The following is a 21824-nucleotide window of genomic DNA, read 5'->3' as shown; positions in this document are numbered from 1 at the left end:
GGAGTTTCCAAAGTCAGTGTGATGCTGGCGACCCAGCTGCTCCTCACAGTGACCCCATCTGATAACTAGGGTGCCTAGTTTTTTCCCTGCCTCAGCTTTGCCCTCTTTCTTCCAGGGGGCTTTCGGGGTATTCGAGAGCACAGGACTCCCAGAGGTGACCTCAGAAATGAATGCAGGAGCCCTTCTGAGTCTCAGCGCAGACCAGCTCTGCTCAGGCCCCTGCAGAATGGTGCTGAGATGTGCAAGGTTCTGGAGAAAGATGCCCACGTGCAAGCTGGCCAATAACTCTGGTGCCAGTGGCAGCAACAGCAAATACCACCACCGCTGCTGCTGGGGCCTGCTCTCTAGAGTAGGTAGGGGCTTGTCTGATTCTCTTCCATCCCCACAGCCCCCTTTCTCTGCTTAGGTCCCCTGAGACTCCTGCAGGAAAGAGAGGGGACAGAATGACAGACAAATCAACAATGATTGTCCTTTATGTGTGGGTAGTTCTTATAGTTCACAGGACCCATTTGCTTTTCTTTCAAGTGTGTCTAGCAACAGCCCAGGAAGTCTGGCAGGTGTCAGTTTCTTCATGTCACGAATAAGGAAGCCAAGGCTCAGAAGATACTTCTGGGGGCGCCTGGGTGGCTCAGTCGGTTAAGTGTCTGACTTCAGCTCAGGTCGTGATCTCACGGTTTGTGAGTTCGAGCCCCATGTCGGGCTCTGTGCTGACAGCTGGGAGCCTGGAGCCTGCTTCGGATTCTTTGTCTCCTTCTCTCTCTGCCCCTCCCCAACTTGTGCTCTGTCTCTCTATGTCTCAAAAAATAAATAAATGTAAAAAAAAAATTTTTTTTAATAAAAATTAAAAAAAAAAAAAAAGACACTTTTGGCCCCAGGTCACACCACTGGGAAGTGACCCTTCAGCCAGAAGGTCTGCCATGTGGCCAGCAAGGGACAAGGAGACCTTTCCTGGGTGCATGCCTGCCTAAAGGAGACCATTGGGTCTGTCAGGCTTGGAGTCATCTATTCCTGAAGGGTGGGTTACTCTTCTTCACTGTTCCTGGCTAAAGCTGCCCCTGTGGGTAGCCTCTGCACGACCCCGACCAGCCTGCCACCCTGCTTCTGGCCCTGGGTGGGAGGAGGATGGGGGTAGAACTGATGCATTTTCTCCTCCCACCTGCTAGGGAGCCTCCCTCACCCCTGCCTCCGTCCTGGGCAGAGAGCCTGGGCTGAGAGGAGCCTCACAGGGGGTCCACACCCACTCCCTGGAGGGCCTGCCCAGCCCCCAGGTCCTGTTCCAAGCCCAGTAGCTGCAGCAGAGCAGGAGGAATGTGCTAGTTCCCTGCCAGAGGGGGAGGGTGCTTCCAGCTTGGCAGCAGCCCACCCTCAGGAGTGGGGACACAAAGCGGGCATTTAGGGCATCCTCAAAGGCAGCCCAGACTACGAGACTGGGAGCAGCTCCAAGGTCTCCTCCCTGAGAGGAATGATAAACACCAACTCCTCCTTGCCCTCCCTCCCACCTCCCGCACCCTGGTCAAAGAATGGGCTGGGTGGACAGGCGGTCTGAGGGGTAGAGCCCAGGAGCTTGCATGTCTGCCAGCCAGGAGAAGCTTGGAGAATGGAAGGTTTTTTCTGTTCACAGAAGCTGATCCTCCCAGCCAGGGAACATGCTGTTAGCTTGGGGAGCTGCGCTAACATGAAGTGTGGGGCCCTCTCCCGTTAGGAAAAGGGAATGTCCAGGCCAGCTTGGAGGTAGTGGCTTCTGCAGGGACCATGGAACATGAAGGCTAAGCAAACTACCACAGTTACCACAGTGCTGCCTCCTGCTGCAGGGGTGAGGGGGGCACTGGCAGGAGTGAGAACACCCTGGACAATAGTGGTCTTCCAGGGCCCAGGGGCCAAGTGATGAACATCAAGCCCTTGCTCCCACCCCTGCCTGTTCCCGGGGCCGGATCAGGAAACTTCCCTCCCTCAGCCTCACCATCCAATCTCTCCCCAGGTCTGGTCCAGCCTACCTTTTCAAGCTTACCAAACCTACTTCTCCATCCCCGGTCCAAAGTCGTGCTCCAGATACTGCCATCTCTTCTTGGGGTGCCTTACCAGCCTCCTAACTGGTTTCCCAGCCCCCACCCAGTCTCATGCCTGCAATTCCCCCTGCGCTGGTTCTGTCCCTGTGCTTCTCAAATTCCTTCAGTGATTTCCCCTCAGGAGAATGTCCAAGCTTCTTAGAATGACTTCCCAAACCCTTTGGGGGCCAACCCTGGCTTCTTCAACAGCTTCATTTCCTCCCATATCTCTTGTGCTTCTGGACCTTTGCATATGCTGGTCCCTCTGTCAGAAGTGCCTCCCCTCTTTCTTCACCACAATAACACATTCAAGGCTCACTTTGCTATATTCCTTCACCCAGCACCAATTGCTGGTATGACTGTCAGTCTTCCCCATTAGACTGTGAGCCCCTTGAGGGAAGTGACTATATCTTAGTCATCTTACTTCTTTCACATCTGGCAAAGAGCTCTGCATTGAATAGGTACTTAAATGTTTGCTGATTGAGTGAGCAAAGGAACAAATAGCCAGATTACTTACAGGAGCCATGTCCCACTGCAAACAGATCATTGTACTTTGGATTCCTGCAAAAGAAGTAGGAACCCATTGGCCCAGGAAATGAACATGGCTTTCCTGTGGACATGAGCGTTCCCATGGATACTGGTGCCTAACTATGCTGCAGATATCTACTGTTGAGTGTTGAGACCTGGGATAATCCCACAATCCCAGTCTCATTTTTTTTCTATAATGCTACGTGTCATCCTCAAAGTAGTTAAGTGCAATAGAAGTGTCGTGCTCGGGGCTTGGCACCCAGCAGGCGCTCAGGGGCTCCGGGTTTGTTGCAATGTCTACACTCACCAGCAGAGGGCGGTGACGGCCAGGCGCTTGGCTTTGTCATTTTGGAATTTCCAGAGCGGCAGCAGAGTACCCTCCTGGTCTCGGTATTCGTCGGCAGCATCCTCATAGTACTTAAAATCTTAAACAAACATAGGCTGAATCAGCCCTAGGACTGCCATTTTATGGCAAGCCCAGGTCCGCCACTTTCTGTCTGTATCTCCTTGGCCCAAACAATCAGACTCTGTGTTTCAAAGTGAGAACAGTAATAGTACCTATCTCAAAGGACTGTTGTGAGGATTAAATGTTAATATATGTAAAGTACTTAGAAAAATACCTGGCACCTAGTAAGCTCTCTATATGTGTTATTGTTACTGTCATCCCTGTTGTTGGAGGCAAATTACAATAAAGTAGCCATGTCCTCATAGATAAAATCCCAGGTTTGTCCGTCCTTATATCTGCGGCTAAACCCCACTATGGTGAAGCTTCTTGGATCCCTGATGGGTTCTCTGAACTTAAGTTCATCTCCAGCCCTAAATTGTCTCTGCCTCCCATTTCCTCCAACTTAGGCAAAAGCTCCATCTGTCCTTCCACTTGTCTAAGCCAGAAACGTGAGTAATCCTTGACTGATCTCTCCATCATCTCTCATATTTTCCTTCTGACTACTTTTAATCCATTCACTTCTCTCCAAACCCATAGCCACTGCCCAGGCCCCAAGAGCCATTGCCTGGATTATTACACCATCCTCCTAACTGGTCTGCCCACCTCCAGTAACTCCTCCTCCAGCCCATGCTCCACAGAGCTACCTGAATGCAAATAAATAAATCACCTCACCACACTACCTCCTTCAACCCACTGAAAATCCCCCAATGGCTCCCCTTGCACATGGCTCCGTGGTCAAACCAAGGCTCCAGACCATGACTTCCATGTCGTTTCCAGCCAGGTGTTCACATAACCTCTGTATCAGTGTCTGAAATGTCCTGCTCCTTCATCTTCCTGGCAAACTCCTATTCATTGAAGATCCAGATTAAACTCTTTCTCCTCTATGAGGCCTTCACTTTCTTGTTGAGCAGAATTCATTTCTTCCTCCATTCCAGCCCTGTCTCTACTGAAATATCTGTCATGCTGTGTTGCTTCTATTTATCCTTTTGGTTGTCTCTCCTACCAGGCAGCTCCTGGGGAGCAGGAAGCATGTTATATTCATCTCTCGACTTGCAGTGCCTAGCACAGGGCCAGCCATAGAGCAGACACCCAATGACTGTTCAAAGAGTGCGATGAAATAAATCAACAGAAGTGAAAAGTTTCTGTCTTTTTTCCAGTCAAGGGTAACCCATTAGAAAACTAATCCTCTCATCCAACACGGTCAAGGACATGCCCAGGCACTGCCCCCCAGCCTTGAGGTTGTGGGACTACATTCAAACCTCAAAAATGTCTCAGAATAAAAAAAGACTTGAGTGATCAGAGGCATGAGCCTTGATCATATCAGAGATCCCTGAGCTTAGGCTATCTTTGAAAATACTTCATTTCAGGAGATTAATTGGTAATACTTCTCTGTTTTCACTTCTTCATGATTACACTTTCCCAAAGGGAAAAGAGTATGCAATTAAAAAAAATCAAAGTTCAATGCATTTTTATGTGATTGTGTTCTTACAAATGAAAAAGGTTCACCAAGGCCAATTTCTCCATGGATATTAATCGTGTTTGCAGCCCTTTGGTGGGCTGGTTGCAGAGGCTGGGTTTCAGGAAGCCAAGCTGCGTGAGTGACAAATTCATTCACAGCTGCTGTGTACTTTGACAGCTTTGAAAAGCACTCAAGGTCGTTTTCCAGCCTGAATGATAACAAGGGGGCTTGTTTAGGCTTCTGGTCTTGGCAACCCTGGTTTCTATGTCCCATGGGTGAGCAATGAGCATCAAGTCACCAAGAAGAGCCCTAGGCTGTCAGCAAAGGAGACCAGCCAGCAACAAGGAGCTGCCAACTTTGGGGAGGCAGCTGCTCCAAATAAATGCACAACCTCTTAGGGAAATACAAGCCACTTGGGAATGTGCTGTTCATGCCATGGGAAGGATTCTGTTTCCCTGGCTCTGTCAAAGACACCAGAATTTCCCAGGCCCCCAGGATTTAAGCGTTTCTGAATCAATCTCTTTCTTCACTTCATCACTAATTAATCACCAGCATAGACTTATTGAATGTTTTTTTTTTTGTTTTTTTTTTTTTGAAAAGTCTCTTCCAGCCCAGTGGCTCTGTAGCTTTGTGATGAAGTGCTTCAGCTATGGATCTAAGGGGCTGTGTTCAAGTCCTGATTGTACCACTCATTTGTCATACTAGCTACTATTTTGAACAAGTAGCAATAGCCCAAATCTATCACCTATAAAATGGAGATATTAATGGAATTCACCTGACAGTGTGTCTGTCAGGATGATATAAAATAATACAAGTAAATTGCACAGCACAATGCCCAGTACATAGGCCATTCCCAGCGAATGCTGGTACTGGTTTTTCACTCATAGCTGTTTCCTTTTCTCCATTTCCTGGAAAAGGTGTGGTGAGGCCCACTCCACCCCACACCTGAACCTCATTTTTGTCTCTGTCCCTGTATTCTGTCCAATTGCATCCTTCTCCAGACATACTCTCACTGGGCTGTGTTCCTGCCTGGACAGAATCTTTGAACTGTCTGCAGAAAAATCTCAGATTCCCTGAGATATTCCAGGCCCTTCATTAACTGCCTCCAATCACCTCTGTAGCCTGAGCTTTCACTACTTTCCAAGAAACCCCTGTTTGAATCATTGAGCCTGCTGCACTCTATTCCCAGAGACCAGTCCCATTCATTTTTACCACCAAGTCACTGCTTTTGCTGTCCCTTGCCCAGAACATCTGCCCTTCTGCTAATCTACTCATACTTTGCTTATCCCTTGGCACTTAGCTTAGCCCTCCCTACAGCCTTCCTTGACTGTTGCCACTCATCCCTCATTTCTCTTCTTCCATTCTTGAGGATCCCCAGAGCAGTTTCAGTCTGCATTCTAGCATTTATATTATCTCCAAGCTGGACACAGCAGAGAAAGAGCACAGAATTAGGAAACTCAAGACCTAGATTTGGGTCCTCTCTGCCATTCAGCAGCCAGGTAGACTTGCCCTTACCTGCCTCTTGTGTAAAGTAGGGGTAATACTCTCTGCTCTGCCTGCCTCCCAGACTGTTGCGAAGATGACATTGGATCACTAATATGTAAGTTTTGCTGCACTATTGTCAGATCTCATCACTATACCCATTTTTCTTATTCCATTGTTTGTAGTTGACCTGTGTGTGTCTTGTCTCCCTAGTGACATTCAGAGGAGGAAGGGATTAGTTTTTCTCCTCTTGCACCCCTATAGTACCTAGCATGGGACACTCAAATACTTGCCTTGTATGAGGAATTTTTAATACAGGCAGTAATAGTAGTTGCCAGCACTTCAAATCTTACCTTGAGCAACATCATCATAAGTGTTCTGGTTGACCATCCGCTCCACGATTTTAGCAGCCTGAGTCACTTTGGTGATGTCATCACTCTGTGGAGATACAGAGGCCACAGGCCCTCTTAGCTAGCACCTGGAAAGGTTATGTCTTGAGCCACAGCCCAGACTTGCAATTTTCTCTCTGACACCACCCACCCCAGATAGCTCCGTAAAGATATCTCTTCATGCCTCCAAAGCCCGATCACCTCACCACCCCCTTTGGGGAATGCCCAGCTCTTAAATGGCACAAGGAGTTTGCACTGCCATACTTGGCCCCTGGGTACAGCCTGTCTTGTACTCTTTCATTCTGAACTTGTTCTGGAGAAGGCATATCTCAGAGCACAACACAAGACATTGAAGAGTATTGAAGGGGAGAGCAGAAAATGGGAGGTAGGAGGCTTCTTTAGTGGAGACAGAGAGGTTTTATCATCTCAGGCAATGACAAAGACTCTCATTAAAGCCTCAGAGAGCTTCTGGTCCAACAGATATGCTTGTATACAGGGAGTAAAAGGCAGAAATGACTCCTAATCTAAGGCCTTGCCCACTGCAGGAAGAAACCAGCTGAGTGGGCAACCCTTGAGGAGCTTCAGAGCACCAGGCCCATGGCTGTTGAAAATGAGATTTACTAGCAGTGCCAGCATCAGGCAGTGGTTAAGAGAATGGATTCTGGAGCCACACAGACCTTCATTCCCTTCCTATCCCATGCATTAGGAAGGAGCCAGTTGGCAACTTTAGGTAAGTTACTTAAATTCTCTGAGTCTTAGAGTACACATGATACAGCGGGGATGGATAATGCCACCTGCATCTGGGGTCATTGTACTATACTAGCAACTATACATAATCTTGGGTTCTCACAACAATCTTACAAAGTAAGATCATTAGGATGTCTTTACAGATGAGAAACAGGTTAGAAAAACCTAGCTAATAAGTAGCAAAGCCAGGATATAAACTCAACTCTGTGGATTCCAGGTCCCATGCCCTCGAGCCCACACAGAAAGCCAGTCCCTCACCAGTCTGACCACCTTTGCATGGTCCTGGCAGTCTCCAGGTTCCAGATGTGTGGTGGACACTGCCTCCCTTGTTCTGGATACTATACTACTTGAGAAGACACAGCTTTTTGTTGGTTCTGACTAAATTTGTGGCCTCTCAGACCTTTCTGCCATTCCCATCCTAATCTTTCAGATCATATAAGCCTGCATTCATTTCTGTATATTCATCCAAATGATTAATGAGACAGAAATCTGAGATCTATCATTGCAGACTTTCCTACAGGGTATCATAGAGTTATTCTGCTTTCCCCCTCCCACTCGAGTTTTATACCAACCTCGTCAGATGCAGGTCTCTGAGAAAGGGGTGTCACTCTGTGCATGCACTGGGCCTGAGCAAAAGATCACTCTATTCTACAGATAGCCAGGGCCAGTACTTGAGATTCCCAGTTAAAACTCAATTCCCTTGCTTACAGGTTGCATACTAAGGTATTCACTGATGTTGGGGGGTATCTTATATCCCACAATGTTATGCCTTCACTGTAGCTTCTTGGTCCAGAGAACTGAGCTCTGCCTGCATCACAGCCTTCAATGTCAACCAAAGCTGGAAGAAAGTGCAGTCCTACTTCCCTGGACATATTAGACACCAAGTCTGATATACATGTTAGATCCCAAGGGCTTAGACCCAAGGACAATTTTCACTTTCAGCCACAGGGATATTTCTTTTCTTCTCTGGGTCCTGGTGGCTGCAGTTAAAGTTTCTGCAATAATAGTCCTAGCACACAGCCAGCCTATAGCCAAACGCTTGATGGATCTTCAAGTGAAACTTGACCCAGGCTAACACCCTCTCTGAAGCTCCTAACCTCTAGGGAATAGTACAGGGGAAGTCAAGGGTCTGGACAGGGCAACCCATGGGACAGGGACTTCATCTTTCACTTCAGAGTTCCAGTACTCAGCATGATCATGATCACAAGTGCTTGGTCTGTAATTGAATGAAATGGAATTGGGGCAGTTTATATTAAGCCAAATCAGGGAACTCTTAAAACTCCCAGAAAATGTGACTTTTATCAGGGACATGTAATTGAGTGGAAGTGGGCATACCTCAAACAAAGGAAGCAAAACTTACTTAAACTTATCTGGCTTCCATAGCAAAATCGCTTCCTGGAGAGCTGTCTGGGAGCTCTCCAGGGTGCTGAACCCAGACCTCATCTTTCCCATCCTATTACAGGTCAAACACATCCATACTAGGACTCTGGCTCCTGATTCAGCTTTCTTTCTGTTGAAAGGACAAATGTGGCCCTTCAGCATCTCTCTGTGGTGATCTTCTTTGTGGGGACCTATCACTATAACTTCCATAATGATCCCCAAGCCTACACTGGCTATACTCACAATGAGCCCCACAAAATAGACCTCTATAATGACTCCTATTATGTTTCTTCACGGTAAATCCAGCCCAGAGTGGCCACACCCATCAGCCTGAACCTGCTGGTGTCTGTGATCAGCCCTGACTTAGCACCTGGCCCATAAGACTCACCTAAAAGATTGAGCACAAATAACCCAAGGACTGAAGGTCAAAGAGCAAATCACTCTCCAAAGCCCCATGACCCCTTGCTCAGGGAGGTGGTGCCTTATTATCACATTCCATCCCATCCTGAGAAGACTCCTGAGCTCTTTCAGGGTGTGCATTGGGCTTTCAATAACATTCGTGTCTTCTGTTGTCGCCTAGCCCCCAAACCCTGAATCCTTGCTGGCCTCCAGACCTATATAAGATTGGGAAGAGGTGTGGAATGCCAGAGGCAGCTGTGGCTCTCCTCAAACCTTCCTACAAGGAAAGAACTATTCATATTTCAACATTAGCTCCCCACCTAAGGTCTGTAAAGTCCTTCCAGATAGCCAGGTTTCTCTCTACCAAGAGACCAAGATCCCACTCAGTCATTCTCTGTGACAGATCCATGGGAAACCCCACCAAACCTGGGACTCCATAGATGTCATCTTCCTCATGGCCATCTTCCCCATTTTTTTAGCCACTGGTGTCTTTGCCTTCTCTTTCTCTTTGGTCTTTTCCTGCTTCTCAAGCTCCTCTACATAGGCGTCGTAGATCTCCCACTAGGCAAGGGCAAGATGAGAAGGTTCATTGCAGGGCAAAATCTTCACCCAGCCAGCTCCTATTCAGCTTTTAGAGCTTGAGAAATAGATTATGTCAGGCCCTGTCACATGCCTCTATAGCATCCTCTACTTGGCCCACTGTATGTATTCAATGTCTGTCTTCTGTGCTGTCAGCTCTAGGACAGGAATGAAGGAATTCTCAGGGCAGCTCTGGGATGGGCTTTCCACCCTGTGTCTCAGGGGCTCAGTTTTCAGCTGGAGATCAGTATTGTTGCAAACTACAAATCCTACTAGGCAAAACAAATGGGCAAATATCAAGGTGGATCACATTTTTCTTGGTGATTTATAAGACTCTGAACTAGGAAATTTAAAAAATGTTTCCCCCATGGAGATGTGATAAACTTTCTAGTTCATGTTTGGCTAACTACAGCACTGACCACACCTTCTGAGCATAAAAAGATAAACAAAAAGTAAGGGAACTCCTGCTAACTGCATCTGACAGCAAGAGAAGCTCAAGGATCATAACAAAGGAAGCAGCAAGGATGGGGGGGGAGGGAACCCAGATCACTGTGTGCTCTCCAGAGTTGGGCAGCCACTGCCACCTGGAGGCCAGATAGACACACCTTATATTAACAATTCACCATGGGCCAGTACTCCACACCACAACATAATTCAATGTTTGTTATCTCATTCAGAGCTTTCCAACAGCCCTGCAAGGCTGATTGTTGTCCTTGCTTGACAGAGAAATAGAAATTGAAGCATCAAGGGTGACATGGTTTGCCCAGGGTCTTACAGTATGAGCAGCAAAGTTGGAGCCTGAGCTCAGGTCTCCTGGCACCATATCCTGCTCAAATCAGCATGGCTATCCAGTAGAATTTGAGGGGGAAAGAGGGTCTGCAGGAACAATTAAGACTGCTGGAAGGACAGATTAGAGTGCTAACACTTCAGAGTCAGCATGGGGTGACTACAGAGAGTTGGAAGCCATGCCTATTTCCCTCTTTGACAGTCTTGCCGAGAGGCATGTGGCTGGTCCACAGCTCACTAGGTGGGGACCTACTGTCTAATATGCCTGATGTTCAGAGCCCGGACAAGGAGCATGGAGATGGATGGATGAGGAGGGCAGGCTGCTAGAGGAATCTTTGACAAGGATGCATGAGGTAGAGAGGTGGGGGTGTGGTGATGACTTTTAGACTGACCCAGGGTCTCACCTGATTAGCTGTAGCCGAAAAGTTTGTCCTGGGAGGAGGTTCCATCTGGCATTCTCGGTCCTAGTGAACAATGACAACAAGAAACCAACAGAGAGCCCTCAACTCCTTCTCACTTAATCCAACAGTATATCCATCCATGGGTGAAGCATTTCAGTTGGAGCAGAGGGAGGGATGGGACACAGAACTGGGAAGTAAAGAGGGGCTGAACAAAGGATGAAATGATGCAGTGAAATCCTACATTTTCCTTCTAAGCTTCCTTCAGAAGACTAAGCTAGAAATAGGGGGCAATGAAGCCTGATTATGCCAGCTTCAACTAAGTGGGGGTTAGGCAGGGCTCTGGCCAGCCTTTAGATGAAAGACACAGAGGTCATCCCCTGGAAAGCTACTGGACTAATATCCCTCACCCTGAGAAGACTTCTCCCTAATACTGGGGCCTGTGGCTCCACCATGGGAATGCACTCCCTCCTCATTGTGTATCACCCAGATCACTGAATAGGGAGTACACAGTGTGATTAGAATCTGCCATAAACCCACCATGTAGACTTCTGCCCTCCATTCACAGATTCATTTCTGTAAAACACTGTCTTACATATGTGAGTCTCTCCCCTGAAATCCTGAGAGATTCTTTCAGCCTGTATTCAGGGTCCTCCATACTTATGAGCCAGGGAGATTTTTCGGCCTTTTCTAGTTAGTCTATCACAGAGACCATCAACTTCAGTCAAACTGGCTCTTAGTCCTGCCTCCCTGGCACATCTGGCCTCTCCTCTCTCCCCCAGATCTTGACCTCCTCTTCGAGGCCCTTACATGTTTCAGTCTCAGTTGAAGGGCTCCAGATTCCTTGTTACCCACTCTGAACTCCCATGAGGATGGCTTATAAGGACTGAACACATGCTTCAAGCTCTCCTCAGAGAATTTAACTGTGGTGCATGCCTGTCACCCTTCCAGACCAAGAGCTGCTGAGGCTGGAGTCAGGCCTGTTCCTTTCCTGCCATGCATAGTATAGAGCTGTGAGGTAAAGGGGCTGGGGTGGGGCTGCTCTACCCGGAGAGGGTTGTTTAAGGTCTGTGAGGCCCTCTCACTGAAGTTGAACTGGTTGGTGAGCTTTCGCTCCTTGGGCTGCTTAGGAGTCATCAATTCTTCTTCAGTCACTTTTTCAGCTGCCTGGAAAAAAAGACCCATAGGACCAGGGCTCAGCTGTGACAAGAAGATGGTGGGGAGTCAGGAGTGGGGAGAAGTCATGTCTTAGGATAGGATAGAAGAGGGAGAGGGTGATGATGCCAGAGGCATTGGCACCTGCAGCCTCTAACATCTCACCTTCAGCCCCACCCCATGACAAGTTACCCCTGAAACTTCCATCCACAGCTAGAGCTGGAAGGGGAGAGATGGGAACAATATTATATGGTACCTCAGCTGCAGGCATATCTATTTGACTCCCAGCTTCAGTTTCAGCTTCAGCTTCAGATTCCTTAGGCTCTTCTTCTTCTTCAAGGATTTCAGTTTCTGAAATCACCACCTTGGTGGACTCCTGAGAACCTTGGTAGGATATTGCAGATGAACCCAAAGTCCAGGCCTCCTCCCCCATCCTCTGGTAGGGCAAGGCTTTCTTGGTTCCTGTTTTTGAGACCTCACCTACCCCAGGGTTCTCATGGGTTAACTCCCAGACCTATCCAGGACAGCCAGCTGTTGGACTTTATGTAAGTAGAGGCTCTGCAAAGTTATGGCTTAGTGATCTGCTCCCTAGGGTGACCACAGAAAGGGGATGAGGCTCTGGGCTGTAGCATCAGGCTGACCCTGAGGCCTACCTGCTGCTAACTCATCACGGTAGTGCTGCCGTCGTCCTTCATCCGAGTCTTTGGGGATCAGATTCCCAACCTGGCTGAAGTGAACTGCCAGTTGGTTCACAACACCAATAAACTTATATGTGCCTTCCTAAGAGGAGAGAAGACTGGGTAAGACCAAAAGTCCTGAAAAGGGCTGCTGGAGTCAGAATGTAGTCTGCCTTCATTCTATAAGGCTTAACGTGGCCCATCTGTTAACGATATATATAGATCTCATCAAATCCTCAGTTAACCTGAAGTTTTCATTGCATTGCAGCTTAAAGAGGAGGCAAATGAAATAAAATTTTTAAAAATTCTCATAAAAGACATATTTTTAAATATCTTTTCTTTCCAACTTTGAATAGCCCTGGATTTGTCTATCACTGGCTCTTACATCCATGCCAAGCAATCCTGGTATACCTGTTTCATCACAGATTCCAGGCAGGTCATGCATAGTCCTCAAACATACCTGGCCTGGCCTACTCTGAACAGTATTTAGTGAATGTGAGGGCTGGATAGATCCTCAGAGATACCAAATCTCCAATTCCCCTGTTTCCATACAAAAGGTCACAGATAGCTAGAAAATGTTTGAGTTTGGCACTTGTCCAGTTTATAAAATGTCCAGAAAATGAAAATCAGGGCTAGTCTTAAAGTCTAAGTAACCTTGTTCATTTCTTCTTCAACAACTAATTTTTAAACAAATACAACATGCCAAGTATTTTGTTTTAATTTTTTTAATGTTTATTTATGTTTGAGAGAGACAGAGCATGAGCAGGGGATGGGCAGACAGAGAAGGAGACACAGAATTCAAGGCAAGCTCTAGGCTCCAAGCTGTCAGCACAGAGCCCGATGTGGGGCTCAAACCCACGAACTGTGAGATCATGACCTGAGCCTAAGTCAGATGCTTAACCAACTGAGACACCCAGGCACACCAACATGCCAAGTATTTTCTAGGTTCCAGAGACATAAAGCTTAACAAAAGCAGATATGATCCCTGCTTTCACAGGGCCTATTAGTCTGGTTCTTCTAGACAGCCTCCATATTGACAAGCATCTTAGTTGTACTGTTGACTTTGAGACCAAGGTTTCCTTCCTTTTTTCAAAATATATCTTCCCAGCCCTTTTAAAGTCACATAGAATATTGTTGTATTTGTATGACACACTAGGGTAAACTCACTGGAGAGGAAACCAGCCCATGGGCTCCAGCTGTATCAAACCCACCTGCCTCTGGAGGGTTGAAAGAATCACTATTTCTGCACATAGGTTGGGACACTCTGCCTTAAAAAGTCATCACAAAGCCCTTCTTCTCTCAGTAACTCAGATGGATGGGAAATGAAACAGTGCAGTTATTAAAAGCATGGTCTATGTTGGTGGGCAGAATGGATTCAAATCCTGATTCCTTCCCCTATTTTCTGCATGACCTTGGGCTTAACCACTCTAAGCTTTATTTTTTTCATATGTAAAATGAAGATAATAATATTTAATTTTTAGGATAGTTATAAGTATTGAAAATAATGAAGATAATTTATTTATTACTGTTTAAAAAATATTAGATAGAGCTTGAGTCTGAGAAAGGGACAGAGGGAGAGAGAGAGAGAATCATAAGCAGGCTCCACACTCTGTGCGGAGTACAACGCAGGGCTCAATCCCATGACTCTGGGGTCATGACCTGAGCTGAAATCAAGAGTCAGACACTCAACCAACTAAGCCACCCAAGTGCCCAGAAAATAATTTATTAACAGTGTCTGACACGTAATAAGTACTCAATAAGATTTCAAGGGAGATTCATTATGGAATTTTTTAAATCTCTGGAAAATTCCATGTAAAATTTCAAGGTTCTGGTCAAAGACCAGAGTTTAAAGGTGATCTCTCTAACAGCAGAGAAGCTTTTGGAATGTAGCAAGTCACTGCCAAACCAAGGAGCACCTAGAGGCCCCTACCCCAGAGGGGATGACTTACTTTGAAGCTGTACCTGACGATGTTCTGGGGTGCATGTGGGTTGTTGGCTGTCAGAATGCGGGTGAACTCCTCCTTTAGCTCCTAAGGGAGAGAGATACCAAGAAATACCAAAGGCCCACACCTCTTCTGAGATTTGGGAGGGCTCTTCAGGGTGTCAGCAGACATCTCACACCCAGGTTCTGTGCAGGCTCCTAATCAGTACTATGAAAGAACACATCTCTGAGGGTAGAGAAGGTAGAAGGGGCAAGGGCAGGATGCTGCTCACTCACCGCATCAGTCAACTCCAGCTGGTCAGGGGGTCTAACTGTGGCTTTGGACTGGGCCCATTCATCTGCTCCTTCTCCCACTTCAGTCCCTGAATCTTCATCCTGGACAACAACCTCACATGAGGATCAGCAAGCAGTGCTCCCCCTTCATTCACAAATCCTCCCAGAAGCCAAGCTCTGCCCCTGATAAGTAGAATACAAAATGCACAACAGACCACTCATGGAAGAGTCCAAAGGAACTGCTTAGGTCAGAGTTCTCATTGCCTGGAAGATCTTGGCCATGTCAGCCCTGGGGGTCAGTACTTATCTGGAACATTGTGGTGGGCCTTTTGAGCCAGAAGTGAGACCAGAAGTGGCCCCTCCCTATTCTCTCCCATACAGCCTGGAACCTAATGGTCAGGACCAGCTGCCAAAGGCAGGGCTTTATGCAAAATGAAAGGACATCCAGCTGTTATTTAAGATGCTTCAGCTCCGATTCATATTTTATCTTCCAATTTGCCACCTTATGGTTACTCTTATGGCAACACTGTCAGTACTTGGTAACTTTAAGCCTCAGAGTCTCATTAGATCCTTAGAGCAAAAAAATCAAGGACTAGAAGTTTTTCCTTTCTGTAATAGACAGTTAAACACCTTGCTGAAGTGGCCCATGATGTATTAAAAAAACCTCACCCTTGTTAGCAAAAATATGCAAAGTAAAAGAATGCAATTCTTCACTATAAAACTGTTGAAAACTAAAACAACAACAACAACAACAACTACAAAAACCCAAAACAAAGAGACCACTCAGCCAAACAAAACTAACCAGTGGTGGTGACATTGTGGGAAAATTGCTACCCATAAATTAGTGCAATCTTTCTAAAGAGCATTTTGGAAATATTTACCAAAAACCTAATAAGCATTTATTCTCTGTGACTGAAGTTTCTATGTATAGGACTTTATATTAAAGAAATAACCAAGGACATGCCCAGAGATTTAAATGCATGAATGTTTGCTGGAGAATTGATCATAATAATGAAAAAGAGGAAATATCTAAGTGTCCAACAATGGGGCATGGTTGAACAAATTACAGTATAGCCTTAAGGAACATATGGTAAAATATTATACAGTAATTTTAAATGATGCTATAAAAGTATGTTTATTGGCAATGGAAAGCACTCTAAATATATTATGTAAAAAGCAGATTATAAAATAACTTACAGTTTGATTCCATTTAAAAACAGGGGTGCCTGGGTGGCTCAGTCGGTTAAGTGTCCAGCTTTTGACTTTGCCTCAGGTCATGATCTCATGGTTTATGAGTTCAAGCCCTGAATCGGGCTCTGCGCTGACAGTGTAGACCCTGCTTGAGATTTTCTCCCTCTCCCTCTCTCTTCCCCTCCCCTGCTTGTGCTTTTTCTCTCTCAAAATAAATAAACTTAAAAATAAATAAATACACATAATTTTTATATATGCACAGAAATATCTGAGAGAGTATAACATCATGTGTTAACTAAGAGGTTTTCAATAATGGTGGGTTTAAGGGTGATTTTTTTTTAAAAATAGGCTTCACACCCAGCACAGAGCCCAATACAGGGCCTGAATTCAACCCTGAGATGAAGACTTGAGCTGAGATCAAGACTCAGCCGCTTAACCGACTGAGTCACTCAGGTGCACCTAAGGGTGATTTTAATGGTCTTTTTGCCCATTTGAATTTTCTAAAAAAGATATAGCTAATATTTTCAACAGAAAACAATGCTGTTAGCATCTTGCTGAGAGCCTTCAGTGGGCTCAGCACTTACTCTCTTCCTGGCTCCTCTGCCTATGGTGATGCTCTGAAAGAAAGAACAGAAACAAGAGGTAAGTCATAGGCAAATCTCTGTGGGAATATCAGAAACAGTATTACAGGGAGGCTTCTTCCCAGAGATCTCAAAGACACTGGACATTGAGCTTTCCCAAGTCTTAAAAGTGGTCCTCTTAATGGCAACATGTGCTTCTTACCCCAGTCAAGGAGGCCCTGTATCTGAGGCAATCCCATTCCAGTGTCAGTGCCACTGACCCATGAAAAGCAACCAGGTAACTTAGCACTGGGCATTTCTTATTTGCAACTAGTTCCACAAACATTTTTAAAAAGCATATTCTAAGTGCTCAGCTCTGTACTATGCGTTAAGGAGATTTCGAGGTCAAATTATATTTATAAATACTTGTTTGGGATGAATGTAAGCTCTTTATAAGCAGGTACTTTGTTTTATACACTGCTGAGAATATAGTAAGTGTTCAAATACTTATTTTTTTCCCCCAGAGTGAACATAATCCTTTATTTCAAGGTGATTCTTTTTTTTCTATAATTCATTTTTTACAATTTACATCCAAGTTAGTTAGCTCATGGTGCAATAATGATTTCAGGAGTAGGTTCCCTAAGCCCCTTATCCATTTAGCCCATCCCCCCACACACAACCCCTCCAGCAACCCTCTGTTTGTTCTCTATATTTAAGAGTCTCTTATGTTTTGTCCCTCTCCCTGTTTTTATATTATTTTTGCTTCCTTTCCCTTATGTTCATCTGTTTTGTATCTTAAATTCCTTATATGAGTGAAGTCATATGATATTTGTCTTTCTTTGACTAATTAATTTCACCTAGCATAATACCCTCCAGTTCCATCCACATAGTTGCAAATGCAAGATTTCATTCTTTTTGATTGCCAGGTCTTCTTTATCCATTCATCCATCGATGGACATTTGGGCTCTTTCCATACTTTGGCTATTGTTGATAGTGCTGCTATAAACATTGGGGTGCATGTGTCCTTTCGAAACAGCATCCCTGTATCCCTTGGATAAATACTTAGTAGTGCAATTGCTGGGTTGTAGGGTAGTTCTATTTTTAACTTTTTGAGGAAACTCCATATTGTTTTCCAACTGGCTGCACCAGTTTGCATTCCCACCAGCAGTGCAAAAGAGATGCTCTTTCTCCACATCCTCCCTAACATCTGTTGTTGCCTGACTTGTTAATGTTAGCCCTTCTGACAGGTGTGATGAGGTGGTATCTCAGTGTGGTTTTGATTTGTATTTCCTGGATGATGAGTGATATTGAGCATTTTTTCATGTGTTGTTTGGCCATCTGGATGTCTTCTTTGGAGAAGTGTCTAATTCATGTCTTTTGCCCATTTTTTCACTGGATCATTTGTTTTTTGGGTGTTGAGTTGGATAAGTTCTCTATAGATTTTGGATATCAACCCTTTATCTGACATGTTGTTTGCAAATATCTTCTCCCATTCCGTTGGTTGCCTTTTAGTTTTGCTGATTGTTTCCTTTGCTGTGCAGAAGATTTTTATTTTGATGAGGTCCCAATAGTTTATTTTTGCTTTGGTTTCCCTTGTCTCCAGAGATGTGTTGAGTAAGAAGTTGGTGCAGCCGAGGTCAGAGAGGTTTTTGCCTGCTTTCTCCTCGAGAATTTTATTGACTTCCTGTCTTACGTTTAGGTCTTTCATCCATTTTGAGTTATTTTTGTGTATGGTGTAAGAAAGTCGTGCAGGTTCATTTTTCTGCATGTTGCTGTCCAGTTTTCCCAGCACCATTTGCTGAAGAGACTGTCTTTATTCCATTGGATGTTCTTTCCTGCTTTGTCGAAGATTAGTTGGCCATACATTTCTGGGTCCATTCCTGGGTTCTGTATTCTGTTCCCTTGATCTGAGTGTCTGTTTTTGTGCCAGTACCATACTGTCTTGATGATTACAGCTTTGTAATACAGCTTGAAGTCTGAGATTGTGATGCCTCCAGATTTGGTTTTCTTTCTCCAGATCGCTTTGGCTATTTGGGGTCTTTTCTGGTTCCATACAAATTTTAGGATTGTTTGTTCTAGCTCTGTGAAGAATGCTGGGGTTATTTTGATAGGTATTGCCTTGAATATGTAGATTTCTTTGGGTCAAATACTTATTGAATAAATGAAGAATGTCATCAAACCGATTAGTGATCATGATTCTGGGAAAAATGTTTTTCCTCTTTGGACCTCAGTTTCCTTGTCAGTAAAATGCATAGGATTGGATGTGATGACCTTCCAGCTCTAACACACTAAAATTTTATGTTCCCAAGAGCAGCATGCTTTATTCAGCTTGATAAACATTTATTGGGCATCTATTTGTGTGTCAGGGACACACCTAAGCAGTAGGACACAGACGAAGAGAGAGTAGGTCCCTACTCCAGTTTGTTCAGGGTCCATGGAGGACAGAGCAATGTAAGAATGTTCATCATTTACTCTCTCATTCACTCACTCACTCACTCACTCACTCACTCACTCACTCACTCTCTCATTCAGTACTCCTTTGAAAGCCTCCTCTGTGCCAGCAACAGAGATATGTGTACCCAGGGTGCTATAGGAGTACACAGAGACACCTACTGAGCACAAGAAAGGCTCCCAGAGGTGGCTGTTTCCCAGCTGGGTATCAAAGAACAAAGAACCCAGCTGGGTTGTCTAAATGGAGAAAACATTATTCAGAAGAAGAAAACAGCATATACAAAGGCAAGAGAAGAACAGTGACAGAGCCAGTAAAATATTCCAACAAACAAACAAAAACCCTGCAATATACATATATATACATATATATAATTGTTAATATATATAATCATTCATATATATATATATATATATATATATATTACAATAGGTGTTTCAGATGATCAAGCAAAAGGGAGATCAGTGGAGGCTAGAAATGTGACAGAAGGGTTCTTGGAAGAAGCAGGTTTAAAGTACTGAAGGAAAGGCCAAGGCAACATGGTGGCAGTACAGCACATTGGACAGAGACCTCTGCTCCCAGTTCTTGCAGGCCACCTGTATATTCTTGAGGAAGTCTCTTGGGCCTCAGTTTCCCAAATACAAAGTTAAGAGAGTTAGACTAGATGGGCTCTTACAGCTCTTACATAATATAGTCTATGGGAGAGGATTTGATGGTGGAGAGGAGGAAAGGGATTCCAGGGAGAGGGAAGAGCATGTCTCAGCTTGGGTTAGGATTGTTATTGGTAGAGCAGGCAGCAGGATTCAGATCTCTGCCAGGTTGCCAGGGTTTCCAGTGATGGAACCCTTCTCTGAGGCTAAGCTGCATAAGCCAGAAATCTGCTTTTTTTTGAAGCACCTCTGATCCCTAAGGTAACAAGATGCAAGCGTCACAACTCCAACAGCTTTCTGGCCCACAACAGACATTGGAGGGCCAATCCCAACCCAAACTGCCAGCCTTAAATAGAAAACGAGATCCAGTTACCATTGCCCCCCGTAAATATGTCTGTAAAACATTTATCTGGCAATAAAAGAACTGACAAGGCAATTTGAATGTAATTGTTTTTGGCAGTTGGAAATATTTCAATTAACACACTATAAAAGCCACACTATAATAAATGCAAAACAGGCCAATGAAATCAGCTGCAGTCCTGACTTCCCAACCATGGCAAAGGAGATTGAATGTCAGGCTGCCACTTTGGGCCCTTGGTCTTCCAAAAGGAGAAGACTGAGATGGACAAGCCTGAATTCCTGGAAAGCTTTTGATGGTTCCTCCCAGAAGCCATCAAACCACAGAAGAACAAAGCCCAAACTCCCTCCCTGGCCTTCAGAACTCTATCATCTGGCCCCACGTCTCCATTCCAGCCTGCTCTCCAGCCCTTCCTGTGCTAGCATTTTGAGATGCAGCCTAGCAAGGCTACCCACATTTCCTGAGCATCAACTGTGCTTTCCCACCTCTGCACCTTTGACTTTTTTTCAAAAAATAATTTATTTATTTTTGGAGTGCCTGGGTGGCTCAGTCAGTTAGGCGTCCAACTTCAGCTCAGGTCATGGTCTCGTGGTTTGTCAGTTCGGGCCCTGCATCGGGCTCTGTGCTGACAGCTCAGAGCCTGGAGCCTGCTTCAGATTCTGTGTCTCCCTCTGTCTCTGCTCCTCTGTCTCTGCTCCTCTCCCTCTCACGCTCCATCAGTCTCTCCCTCTCTCTCAAAAATAAACATTAAAAAATTTTAAAAATGTATTTATTTTTAAGTAATCTCTATACCCAACATTGAGGTCAAACTCATGACCCTGAGATCAAGAGTTGCATGTTCTTCCAGCTAAGCCAACCAGGTGCCCTTGCAGTTTTGCTTTTTACTGTTCCTCTTGCCAGAAACATCATCTTCCCTTTCCCTCTTACCACTCCCACTATCTCTGCCTAACAAAACCCTACCCAACTAAACTCTACTAGTCCTTTATCTAACCCTGACATATTATCACTTTTCTTGTAACTCCCTCTATTCTTCCATTCTTCACTTTGAGTGGCTGTTGTGAGATGAAGGATGAAATGTATCTGCAAATAGATACTCTGTTATCTCTGGATTTTGGTCTGCAAAAGGGAATAGTATTATGAAAAGAAATATAATACTGCAGTACACATTAGACGCAGCTTGGACATTTCAGCAAAGGAGGTCTACCATTCTTATACTCTTGACCAAAGAATATCCTCTACTTTTGGATAGGTCATTCTATTTGACTGAGGGAGGATGCCTATGGAGGAATGATGCAGGAAGAGGAAATATCCCCCTACCCCCCGACAGACCACCCTATCAGTCAAATTAACCCTGATAATCAATGGGATAACAGATGTCCCAGTCTGAACTCCTTCATAATAGATCATTTTTCTATTCTCATTATTACACATTTTAGTATGAGCATCTTAAGCAAAGGAACTGGTAAAAATTCATTTCTCTTTCAGAATGAGGGCTCCCTTGCTCTTTCTTGAAACTTCTCCACCTTCATTTCCATGTCACCTCTCCAGTAATTCCTTCTTAATATCCTTGACCAGGAATATATGCTTGGAATATACCCTTGACCAGGAATATATTCTACACACTCCTCTTGGGTGTTCTTATCTCCACACAGAGCTTCATCTTCTACCTTATGATGAGGTTCAAATCTATTTCTTTTTTAAAAATATTTCTATTTTTTTATTTTTTGAGTAATCTCTATGCCCAATACATGGCTTGAACTCACAACCTCAAGATCAAGAGTCACACACTCTACTGACTGAGCCAGCCAGGTAACCCAAAGTTCAAATATATTTCTGTAGCTTAGACTTCTCAGAACCCCATGTTCAAAAAAATAGCAGAGTACCCAAACTCAGTATGTTTAAGAGCCAACCTCATTATGTTCTTTTTCCAAC

General features: G+C 44.9%; 1 protein-coding gene across 2 annotated transcripts in view; it reads right to left on the bottom strand.

Annotated features, from left to right (window-relative positions):
* DNAI1 (dynein axonemal intermediate chain 1) overlaps window positions 1-21824 on the bottom strand; it is a 59057-nt gene that overhangs the window by 20585 nt on the left and 16648 nt on the right. For both annotated transcript variants that reach the window (XM_019424107.2, XM_053908060.1), the window contains exons 2-12: window positions 16460-16492; window positions 14688-14786; window positions 14419-14499; window positions 12446-12572; window positions 12049-12176; window positions 11685-11804; window positions 10644-10703; window positions 9301-9435; window positions 6313-6397; window positions 2881-2998; window positions 2563-2606 (exon numbers count right to left, since the gene is read on the bottom strand). In XM_019424107.2, coding sequence (XP_019279652.2) covers window positions 2563-2606; window positions 2881-2998; window positions 6313-6397; window positions 9301-9435; window positions 10644-10703; window positions 11685-11804; window positions 12049-12176; window positions 12446-12572; window positions 14419-14499; window positions 14688-14786; window positions 16460-16492 — 1030 coding nt within the window. The remainder of the gene's footprint in view (window positions 1-2562; window positions 2607-2880; window positions 2999-6312; window positions 6398-9300; window positions 9436-10643; window positions 10704-11684; window positions 11805-12048; window positions 12177-12445; window positions 12573-14418; window positions 14500-14687; window positions 14787-16459; window positions 16493-21824) is intronic.

The sequence above is a fragment of the Panthera pardus genome, unplaced genomic scaffold (genome assembly GCF_024362965.1).
Source record: "Panthera pardus isolate Hobbes unplaced genomic scaffold, ASM2436296v1 HiC_scaffold_20, whole genome shotgun sequence".
NCBI classification, from domain to species: domain Eukaryota; kingdom Metazoa; phylum Chordata; class Mammalia; order Carnivora; family Felidae; genus Panthera; species Panthera pardus.
Note: the sequence above shows the minus strand (reverse complement) of the source record. Positions and strands in the feature narration are given on the sequence as shown.